The 12,498-nt window shown below is 37.0% G+C and overlaps 1 protein-coding gene across 2 annotated transcripts in view; it reads left to right on the plus strand.

The window, feature by feature from the left end:
• The window catches only part of PPP2R2A (protein phosphatase 2 regulatory subunit Balpha), an 82,301-nt gene extending 75,946 nt beyond the window's left edge, over positions 1–6,355 (plus strand). For both annotated transcript variants that reach the window (XM_033229153.1, XM_033229164.1), the window contains 2 exons: positions 1,766–1,857; positions 5,352–6,355. In XM_033229153.1, coding sequence (XP_033085044.1) covers positions 1,766–1,857; positions 5,352–5,631 — 372 coding nt within the window. In that variant the 3' untranslated portion in view covers positions 5,632–6,355. The remainder of the gene's footprint in view (positions 1–1,765; positions 1,858–5,351) is intronic.
• Positions 6,356–12,498: the final 6,143 nt, after the last annotated feature.

The following is a 12,498-nucleotide window of genomic DNA, read 5'->3' on the forward strand; positions in this document are numbered from 1 at the left end:
TTGAAATCACTTAACTCTATTTTATACATATACTTTATGTTATATATTCTCAATAGACTTGGAAGTATGTTTCTCAAACTTTTAAATCCTCTGACAAACAAACCAAGATTGTTCTTGATATGTGAAATTTCAAAATAAATACTGCACTGAAACAAAAGCCAAAAAGACAAAATACTGCTTTGCTTTTCAAAATGTAGTTCACTATTGAGCAACACAGATTTGAACTGCATGGGTTCACTCATACAGATTTTTTTGTTTTTTTCAACCAGTGCACATTTGAAAATACAGTATTTGAGGGATGCAAACCCCTCAAATATATGGAGAGCCAAAACTTCATGTGTGGGTTCCGCAGGGCTAACTGCAGATTTGGGCGTCCCTGGGGTTTCTGGAACCGATCCCTCATGTATACTGAAAAAAGACTTATGTTTGTGTAACTGCCAAGATTGATACATCTAGTTACCCTCACCACCATTTCATTCCCATTGAGAAGAATTGATTTGAACCTTAGCTTCATACTGATGTATAGTGAGAAACCCTGTAACATGCATTCTAAAATGTTGCTAAATTATGATCTACCTAATTTTACCTGATTTGCTACTTTTCTACCGATAATCAATTGGAGTGATTAAAAGTAGTCACATTATAGGCAAACGTATCTTACATAGATAAAACTATTTTTATTGAATTTGTACCAGCGTCTTCCCAAGTTTTGTGTGATTGAAGGGTATTTTTTTCTTACTGATCTTTTTGTGTTACATGCTCAGTTTTGGTCCTGACCCCACATGAGTTGCTATTCCTCTGTATTACAGATTTTCACTTTATGTCACAGAGACATGGCCTGAATCATTCCTCTGTATTTAAAGTTAAAATGGACACTGAAATAAGTTTAGATTGTTTCATATAGAATAGAGAATTCTAAGCATTTAGAAGGTACCTACTCATTTCTGTCATTTCTCCTTAAGTAGCTCCTTAACAAGAGATGGTGAAATATAGACACTTCTTTTTTCCTTTGAGTTACAACAAATACTTTGGAACTTTTCTTTGTAATTAATATTAATGTTGAAATATGTCATATTTCTCAGGCTACTTTTTAAATATGAGATTTATTTCTAGTTTATCCTTTTTTGACATTAGTAAATACAGAATTGTATAATTCAAAAAACAGAGGCACAGCTTTGTTTGCTTTTGACATTGTATAAGTAATATATGATACTATCAAATTTTTAATAATATATGCCCAAGATAACTATATAATTTATCACCAAACCAAGGCATGGTTACACTATGCATACATGTATGTGCATTTATAATTGGAAATACAGGCTTCAGTCAAATTTATGCCCAGAAAATGGTATTTAAGAAAGAAATAGGCACAGTTTCAGTGTTGTTATCAGTAGTTAATGGACTGAAAGCCAAGAATAGTGATACTCAGATATTGCTGTAATGTTCTTTTATTAGTCTCTTAACTGTGCCATTTTCAAGTGTTTTTGGCCTGAATGTTTTATTCAGGCTTATAAAAGTTATGTGTGCCATGCCCAGAATGGAGTTTTCCTTTGTCATACCAGTAGGAAAATGTGCCTCCCTGAAGGGCTTGTGTGTTTTGTAAAAGGACAAAATGCCTTTATTGTTACTGAGAAGATTGAGATTAATAGGTTTAAAAGGTTTGTTTGTGTGTCTGTATATGCCCTTTTTTTCTTTTTAAAAATACGGACTTGTTAAATCATTTTCCTAATTTCAGTGCAGTATATTTGTATTTTTTCCCCAGGTACATGAATACCTCAGAAGTAAACTCTGTTCACTGTATGAAAATGACTGCATATTTGACAAATTTGAATGTTGTTGGAATGGATCTGACAGGTAATTGATTTTAAGTCAAACCTCTCAAATAGGAATTTTATAAAGAAAAGAAACTTAACTATTTCATTCCAGGTCCTAACTTCATTTGTCTCTAGGGATTCCTTGAAATAAATTTACTAATCTTAGATATAGCACGGCCGTACTGGCAGATAAAAATTAAAAATTAAGCATTGTATTTCACTAGTAAATTTAAAAGTACACAAATTCTAGGTAATCTAAATTATTTAAATGTCTAGAATTTTCTTTTATGAACCAGATCACATTTCTGACATGCTAACCATTAAAACAGTGAAGCTTCAGCTTGGTTATTATTCTACCATTAAACTGTTTTAGAAACATTCAGGCGGCAGATAATTAATTTGAATTGTTAGAGACACCAGGTTTTCCAGATGCTACATTAATACCTGATAGAAGTGGTCTTTCATATGTATCTTATGTATGATGTTAACCATAATATATATGGTTAAAATATTAGGAGTAGTTATCGTTTGCTTTTTGTAATTTCCAGTTTTGCTGTAATGTAATTCCTTTTTAGTATTCATTTTTAGTAAAATGTTACCGTTATTTAAAGATAAAGTCAGTCTTTGAGTCTTTTAGTTGTCTGTTTATTTGCCACTATGTTCCAGTAGAACAGAAAGTAGTAAAACATAATTTTTGGAATTAAACCGACATTTACAGTAATTAGAGATACTTTAACAGTTTTATCACAGAGCTTAATATGATTCTGATTTCTTGGTGTTACGTGTTACAAAGGATAATAGAACTTACAGAATGTCTTCTTTCATCTGGCTTTTAAAATTACCTGATTTTTGACATGATGAGAGGACTAGTAAACTATTACTACTAGTAAACTAGTAGAGCTCTATTGGTAGCAAACATTGCCTTTGAGTGCCACTACTAAACCTGAGACATCAAGAAAGAAGGAAAGGGAAGAAGAAGAAGAAAGAAGGAAAAGGAAGAAGAAAAAAAAAGATTAACAAATTTGAAGAGTAAAGAGATACTGAACTAGGGTGTGGCGCACAGCCACAACTAGTTCTTCCTTGTATTGTTTAAGCAGATAATTAGCAGTTGTATGTTATATTATCAGAAAGAAACTATTTGTTTTTCTTAATATTAAAATTTTTTTTAATTATTCAAACTTAGAGAAAATTTGTTAGAATAACACAAAGAACTCTTGGCCAGCCTTGACCCAAGTTCCCCTGTTGCTGTTTGCTGTATCACGTGGTCTATCCTCTGTTTGTTTATAGCTATATTTGTCCACATAGGTACATGCGCACGTGCTCACACACACAACTTGTGTGCCACATGGGAATTTAGCCCATTTACTCTAGATGTGATGCCCATAACCCTAAATTCTTGAATGAGTATTTCCTGACAAAAACACTTTCCAACATAGTGCAGCATCCAAAGCAACATTCACAGCGATGCAGTACTGCCATCTAATCCACAGACCCACTAAAACTCACCAGTTACTGTAACTGTGTCCTTTATGGCACTGAACAGGGTCAGTCTGGTTCAGTATCCAACATTTAGTTGTCATCTCTTGTTAGGCTCCTTTATTCTGAAACAGTTCCTCAGTCTCTCCTTGTCTTTCGTGACCTTGGCATTTTGAAGAACACAGGCCAATTATTTTATAGAATGTTTCCTCGTTATTAGATTCAAGCTATACATTTTTGGCAGGAATACCACAGAAATGCTGACCTAATGATACCTTTTTAAAGTTTCAAATAGCCACAGACTGAATGTCCTAATCCATTAAAACACACAAACTCAGATGATATGGGGATGTCAATGTAAATTACATGAGCCATTTTTAAAGAAATACAGTTTTATCTTCAGGGGCATGCATTACCTTGAGTTTGATTAAAGTTGTTGTCAAGTGTTCTTTGGGAATTGACATTACTAAATAGATAATCATTTGTACTCAGTAGGTGACCTTTGTCTGTAAGTATTACTTTGAACAATTCCCCAGTATCCTGTAATCCTTATTTACAATAATAATTTGAACCATGTGATAAGCAGTGGTAGCAGACCCTTTCCAAATTATTAAGAGCTTCAAACTTAGGAAGTTTTGTTTGTGAGGATACTTAATAAATGTCGAGCAGTAATGGGTGGCAAATAGAACTGACAGGGAAGTGTCTTGGGCAGCTTAAAAGTTTTGCCACCCCTTTAAACTGATACTTTTACAAATACTTACTTAAAATGTTTTTAGTGGTAAAAGTAAAATGATGTTCTGTTAATAAAATATTACAGCCTGGGCAATGTAGCAAGACCCTATCTCTACAAAATATTTAAAAATTATCTGGACATGGTAGCGTGTGCCTGTAGTCACAGCTACTCAGGAGACTGAAGTGCAAGGACTACTTGAACCCAGGAGGTCTAGGTTGCGGTTGTGGTGAGCTGTGATTGTGCCACCACATTCCAACCTGGGTGACAGAGTGAAACCCTGTCTCAAAAAAATACATATATACACACACACACATATATTATGTACCACTTCTCAGGAGCAGATTATAAGCATTTATTAAATGTGATTATCTGAACCAGCCAACACCCTGAGAAGATAATTGTTTGTTTATTCATTTATGAGACAGTGTCTCACTCTCACCCAGGCTGGAGTGCAGTGGTGCGATCTTGGCTCACTGCATCTCCGCCTCCCAGGTTCAAGCGATTCTCTGGCCTCAGCCTCCTGAGTAGCTGGGACTACAGGCACGTGCCACCACGCCCAGCTAATTTTTATATTTTTTTGTCGTCGTCGTCTTGTTTTGAGACGGAGTCTCGCTCTGTCGCCCAGGCTGGAGTGCAGTGGTGCGATCTCGGCTCACTGCAAGCTCTGCCTTCCGGGTTCACACCATTCTCCTGCCTCAGCCTCCCGAATAGCTGGGACTATAGGCACCCGCCACCACGCCCAGCTACTTTTTTTGTATTTTTAGTAGAGGCAGGGTTTCACTGTTAGCCAGGATGGTCCCAAATCTCCTGACCTCGTGATCCACCCACCTCGGCCTCCCAAAGTGCTGGGATTACAGGCATGAGCCACCGTGCCTGACCCAAAAAATGTAAATCATAAGATAAAGCATTGGTTTCTTGTGAACAGCTACAACTACTTCATGCGGGGTTCTTTCATTTTAGAACCTGTGAGTTCCACAGATAGTTGCTCCTTTGAGAAGCTGCCTGGCCTGGTTGATCACATAACCTGTAGTCGCAAAACTATTCAACCAAGATAATTCTGCACTACTAAGAAGTTTTACTTGAGGATGCTGTCAACTTTGGTGATAGTTTTGGTAGCCATGAAAAGGAATAAGCAGCAGAAAACTCAGTTAATTAGTACCATATTTCTGGTTTATTCTAGTGATTGAGTTGATGTCAACAGCCCTGTCCCTTAGTTTAAATCTGCTTGAAGTAGCTGTTTCCTGTGGTTTAATCACTGAATAATTTTACTTAAAAACAATTTCTTGTTCTGCTTGTTTGACTGAGTGTACTGTCTATTTTCACAGTGTTGTCATGACTGGATCTTACAATAATTTCTTCAGAATGTTTGACAGAAACACAAAGCGAGACATCACCCTAGAAGCATCGCGGGAAAACAATAAGCCTCGCACGGTTCTGAAGCCTCGCAAAGTCTGTGCAAGTGGCAAGCGAAAGAAAGATGAAATAAGTGTTGACAGCCTAGACTTCAATAAGAAAATCCTTCACACAGCCTGGCACCCCAAGGAAAATATCATTGCCGTAGCTACTACAAACAATCTGTATATATTTCAAGACAAAGTGAATTAGGGTTGGCATTCCTAGCAGAAGAACCCACTTCCTGCTTAGTTGAGATAGTTGAATCTAGCATTCGTTCCTATAAAAGAGAGAGGTCCATTGTGGCGCCCCTTTCCAGTGTTTGACAGTGTGCCATTCGACAACACATTGTTATAGCTACATGGAGAAAGCTCTGTGGATTCATCACTGTGGTGTTCTCCATGTCTGCTAGCCATTTAGGTAAGGGTAGGGCACTTTTAATTTAAATGACTTCTTGCACCATCTTGCCTAATGGACTAGATTGGACTGTATCAACATTGATTTACTCCACTTTTTATGCCTTCCATTGTGATGACGTCAAACACAGTGAAAGCCTTCAGTCATGCTATGGGATTTAATTGTGTATCCTCATTACTGTATCATTTGTGGGGTACACCCCTTCCCCCTTTTTTTAAATTAAATACAGCTCATTCTTACTGTGGCTTGTAGCATTCCTCCTCTTCTGGCCTCCTGGACTCCTCCCCTTCATCTCTCTTACCCTTGCCCCCTCCACCCGGTCTTGGTGGTGGTATATTAAAAAAAGAAAGAATGAAAGCACACAAAATGAGTCAGTTTGGGGTCAGTGGTATAAAGGGGGTATATGTTGCGAACAAATGTTTTAATAACAGTTGGCTGTAATCACTCCTCGCCGTGTCTGGCACTGAAAATAAGGAAAAAAAAAACCTACTACTGAATAAAAGTGACAAAGAATGGAGAATCTGGTTTTCTTTTTCTTTTTAACCTACCTCTTGTAGCCAATATTTTGTGTCATACCTTTGGGCACAGTGAAACAAAATGGGTTTTCATTGTTTTATTGGTATTTTTGTTAATTATTTTTAACAAGTGTTCTTTTACATGCAGGAGGAGAGGTATTGGTTCTCTATGAACATATTTTGAATATATATTGGTTTTATTAAGGATTTCACAATCTATAAATGCTACTAGTTGTTTTTTTTCTTTTTACCGTCATCATGAGGGTATTGGATACGTTGTATCTCTATTTAACTCATTATCTGTTAATGAAATTGTTGTAAATGGGAACCAAATTTGTAGAACTTAATTTCTACTTTTTACAGTGCTTAATTTCATTTTTGCCTTACTAGTCAAAGACTTATACAACATTTTTAACAAGTTAGAACTTTTTTTGTCATTCAGTCATAAAATAGCAGAAAACAAACATCAAGTGACGACAATGCACTAAATACTTTTTTTGTATTTTACTGCTATCAAATCAGAATGAAATATACTTTACCATAGATATTTTTCTTCTATTTTTGGTTTTCCAAAGCTATATTAAAGACAAATTTTTAAAGGTACAGCATTCAAAAAGTGCTTAATGAACTCCAACAGCTGCCTCAAAAATCTGTATATGAGTACATTTTCCCTAAGCAGTGATACATTATCCAAAGATGAAGAGTGCTCCTATTTTTAATAGGTAGAATGTACCTTTGTCAGTCTTGCAGAAGCTTTAATGGAGAAGAAATGGACTTTATTTTTGAAAGGTGAAATGAACAGGCATTTATATTATTAGAGAATGGTAGTTTTATTTTGGTTGAACGTAATGTAACAACCTTGAATTTCAGAGGACTCTGAGTGCTTCTATGTCCACTACCTATTGTTCTATTCTTCAATAATGAAAAAGAATTCAACGAGCCGACCGTGATTCCCTCTATTACAAATATTATGTCTTGTAAGTTAGCATTTTTAGCACACAGGAGAAATTTTGTGTAATAAAATTACTGTATCTCTTGGATTTAACAAATTTGTATTTGAACACATTCTATGTCTGATAATTCTTAATGGCACTTTTACTAATTTTTTGGGGGATCTTGGGTACATTCTTAATTTGTGTTATTTATTCTTCACACTTGACTTGCAAGTGGGATAGTCCCCTGCCACAAGTGTCCAACAGTGATATACTTCCTGTGTTGTGACTGGACAGTTTTCCAGATCTTTTTTGGGAGATTTTCCTATAGTTTGGTTGTATGTCTTGAGATAACACCACTAAACAGCTCTCAGAAATTCTTTTTTGATTGATCAGTAGCTATGATGATTCTCCTCCATGACACTAAGGATTAGTTTATATATTTAAGAGAAATAATTGCTAAAATTAAAATGCCTCTATCAAGGAATGCTATTATAAATTATTGTTAACATTCTCAAGTATTAATTTTTTAATCTCATTGGTGTAGCAAACTCTAAGCCCAGCCACTCATTTTACATGGCCATGGTTAATCTTTTTATTAATAAAAATTATACTTAGAATAAACTTAGTCTTGTCAAGTTGCTTGTATTTCCTATTCTCTTGCCACTAATATACATGCACATACTCCATCTCTTAACCTTTTAGGAGAGATTGTGGTAGGAAAAGGACTTTCATTCTATTAACCTCTTTTGATCTTTACTTAGTGGCTGGGCAATAAGAAGAATTATAAACCTGTCTAAATACATGTTTATGCAACCATTCACTGGTGGATGGTAAGCTTCTGTGCAGCCCTCCGTCTCGGGATTTAAAAAAAAAAAAAAGCGTCCAGTCTGGCGTGGTGGCTCACACCTGTAATCCCAACACTGGGAGGCCAAGGTGGGTGAATCACCTGAGGTCAGGAGTTCAAGACCAGCCTGGCCAACATGGTGAAACCCTGTCAATACTAAAACTATAAAAATCAGCCGGATGGTAGCACGTGTCTAATCCCAGCTACTCCGGAAGGTGAGGCAGGAGAATTGGCTTGAACCCGGGAGGCAGAGGTTGCAGTGAGCCGGGATTGCGTGACTGCACTCCAGCCTGGGCGACACAACAGGACACCGTCTCAAAAATGCATCCATGCACTCCTTTCCTTTCAAAATGAAGAGAATTTTAAAACCTTAAATGTGAGTTACTCTGGTTAGAGGAATGTCTACAGCAAGCCAGAGATAGGAAAGCAGCTTCTTTGATTCAATGTGTGACTATTTTTTGAGTAAGGTGCTAATTAAGAAGTTGCACATAGGAAAGCTATGCAGTACTGTTAAAGAATTTTTAGTGATATTTAAACCCTTCTAAGGGAATATTGCTTGAGCATCTTTACCACACATAAATTCAAATGTAGATAGTATTGTGCACTTCCAGAAGAACAAACCCGTCTCCCCCCGGCCCAAAAGATGGAAAAGATAGATAGGCATACGCAGCATAGTCAGGAATCAAGTCAGTTTACTTGTGCATTTGAGAGCACCTGTATTTTAGTATCTGTTCAGATGGTGATAGTTTAAGCTCTGCGTGTATGTCTTCATGTGGTTAAAAAGGGGGTTTGACGCACCTCCTCTTGCCCCCAAAAAAACCTTGAAAAATGACCCTGCTTCATTTTGTAATTATGCATGAGGTCAAAACATTACAACTCATTTAGTATTAATCAAATGCTTAGCGATTCTGCAGTCTTGAGGTGTTCTCAGATGCCAAAGATACTGTTTGTAACTGAGATTGTCTCAACATTTTATTCCATAGTGGTATTAGACTGGAACCTCTTACCTCTGTATTAGAATGAAGAAACACCCACTTGACAGGCTTAATGTTAATAAGTCTCTTGCTAGCTCAGTGTATCAAAGAGAAGGCACTACAAAGCTGTTTCCTCTAAAAGGAATTTGGCAAACTGGCATAAGGGGAAAAGCTAATATTTTTCAATGTTCAGTGTTTTTTCAAATGTTCTACTCATGCTCCTTTGTAATCTGAATAGCAACAAGTTCTTCGAGGACTTTCCCACTAGAGGGCAATGGTGGGGAGCATTGGCTCATGCCTGTAATCCCAGCACTTTGGGAGGCTGAGGTGGGAGGATCACTTGAGACCAGCCTGGGCAACAAACCAAGACCCCATCTCTACAAATAAAAGATGTATTTTAAGAAATATATTTTAAGAAACCACTAGGGGGTGATCGTTAAGTTTTGAGCAGCAATGATGGGGTGTTTTTAAGAATGTATAAACGGGAGTCTTTCTGTACTGGAAGAGCTTCATTATTAAAAAGAAAATCAGGGACCAAATACAGGATATTGTGTGCCCCAAACCACTGTTCACTATGACCCTCGAGTAAATATTTGAGAAATCAATGATGGAGAGGAACACAAATGCCAACTGTGAAGTCATTACTTACATTGTACTACAATAAAGTCATACAATATACAATAAAGTAGTACAACATAAGTAATGACATCACAGTTGGCATCTGGGTACGCCCAGCTAAGTTTTGTATTTTGCAAGTGTTTTGTTGAGTAGTTTGCATCCATGTTCATGAAGGATACTGAGCTACAATTTTTTTATATTTTAATGTCACTGTCTAGTGTAACACTGATCTCATAAAATGAATTTTCCTCTCCTGTATTATTGAAGAATATGGACAAAATTGGTATAATTTCTTCCTTCAGTGTTTGGTAGAATTTGCTAGTGACAAATTATTAAATACCATTCTATCAAAGGTCACATCACTGAGTCACTCTGTAAGGAGAACAACATTTGTCTCTTCAGAATTGAAATGTATTTCTGCTCTATTCACTAAATCGATTGCCCAGCAGTTAACAGAATGAAGCATCATAATTTGAGTTTGTCAAACACCATTTTGCTTTCTTAACAGTATCTTTGAAAATGTTAATTTGTTAGCCCAAATCTATAGCAAACTTTTGTTGCCCAACACAACTTACCAATGCCTAAAAAGGTTCACTGATCAGGTAATACAGTTGTTAAGTAACACAGAGCAAAGTGGTTAGGATGTGCTGGACTGCCATACTAGGAATCCTGTGAGTTTAAGAAAATACAATAATGATAATTGCTTTTTGAGCCAGGGTCTCACTCTGTCACCCAGGCTGTAATGCAGTGGCCTGATCATGGCTCACTGCAGCCTCAACCTCTTGGGCCCAGTCCTCTCATCTCAGCCTCCCAAGTAGCTGGGACTACAGGTACCTGCTACCATGCCCAGCTAACTTTTTTTAAAAAAGTTTTTGTAGAGATGTTGCCCAAGCTAAGCTTGAATTCCTGGGCTCAAGCGATCCTCCCGTGTCCACCTCCCAAAATGCTGGGATTAGAGGCATGAGCCACCACTGTGCCCAGCCTAGAAAATAGAAACTTCTCCCTCCTCCTCTCCCCTTCTTCCCTCCTCTCATCCTTACTTCTTTCTGTCCACTGGCAGCCAAGTGCTGACCTATTTGTACACAAGTTTATCTGGTCATTGGATGACAGTGCCTCTCAACAGTCACTCCTCCACTCAACTACACTAACTCCCCTTCCTTCTGTAACCATTTGAGTTTGTGCCTCCTCTTTTGCTTTAAAATTACGACCAAACCAGGCAAAACTACTTGTAATTGGATGTGGTATTATGGAATCAATGCTCAAAAGTTTAATATAATTATTGTAAAACATATTGCAGAGCACAGCATTGTTTCTGTTTTTCTTTTTTCTTTTTATTTTCTTTTTATTTTATTTTATTTTATTTTTGAGACAGTCTTACTCCATCACCCAAGCTGAAGGGCAGTAGGCAGTGGTGCGATCACAGTTCACTGCCACCTTAAACCCTGAGCTCAGGTGGTCCTCCCACCTCAGCCTCCCGGGTAGCTGGGACTACAGACGTGCACCACCACGCCCTTTTGTATTTTTTGTAGAGATGGTGTTTCACCATGTTGCCCAGGCTGGTCTCGAATGCCACTGCACTCCAGCCTGGGCAACAGAACAAGACTCTGTCTCTAAACAAACAAATAAATAATTGGTAGGGCAAGTATATTACCTTATTTATTATCAAAATTAATCATTAATAAAATTATTTATAATCAAAATTAATAAATCAAGAAATAGTATTTGTATCCAGTAGCTATTGCCACAATCAATTAAGAGAAGTACAACTGTATCTAAAATGAGAAAAGTAAATATTAAGTGGGGATATCAGCTGGGCATGGTGGCTCATGTCTGTAAGCCCAACACTGGGGGAGGCCAAGGTAGGTGTATCACGTGAGGTCAGGAGTTAAGACCAGCCTGGCCAACATAGTGAGACCCCGTCTTTATTATTAAAAATACAAGAAAGGTGGGCATGGTGGTACATGCCTGTAATCCCAGCTACTCAGGCTGAGGCACAAGAATCGCTTGAACCCAGGAGGTAGAGGTTGCAGTGAGCTGGGATCCTGCCACTGCACTTCAGCCTGGGTGACAGAGTGAGAACCTATCAAAAAAAAAAAAAAAAGGATATGATCACCTAAAAAATGGGTAGTAGAGGTAAAGGTGGAAGAAGAGGAATTATACTAATTTCATTACTGTTCCTTGCTGGGCGTTAAAAGAAACTAAGGAAAAGAAGGATTAGGAAGATTATATAAATATATAAAGGTAATTAACTGAACAAAAATTAAAATTTCATCAGGCGAATACAACTAAGCAACAGTAATAGTAGTAAAAACCCAAACCATGATCTTAGTATTGAGATTGAACTGAGGACAAAATTATGACCACTTTATAGTGATAAACAGGGATAGTTATGAATATCTGTGCATCAACTATAAGGAATGAAGATACAAGAAGAAAGAAACAGGAGTAGGAGATATTAATTTACCTCTTGAAATCCATGACATGTAAAGGGAGGAAAATAATCAACTACATGAAAACTTAAATGACATTAAGGTGGTTCCAATAGATACATCAAACCTGATTTTGTGAACACAAACTACACCTTCTTTTCAAATATGGAATAGTCACCAAAAGGAATCATAAGTTAGGCCTCAGAGAACACCTTAAAAAAAAAAATCCCAAACTAGAAATGGTACAAAAACCAAATCTGACCAGGGAAAAATTCTTAAATACCCAAATTAATAAAGAATGAAATAAGTATCAAAGATATAAGAAGCTAGGAAAGGATGAGGGTGACT

Source organism: Trachypithecus francoisi, unplaced genomic scaffold (assembly GCF_009764315.1).
Source record: "Trachypithecus francoisi isolate TF-2019V2 unplaced genomic scaffold, Tfra_2.0 Contig01440, whole genome shotgun sequence".
Lineage (NCBI taxonomy): Eukaryota > Metazoa > Chordata > Mammalia > Primates > Cercopithecidae > Trachypithecus > Trachypithecus francoisi.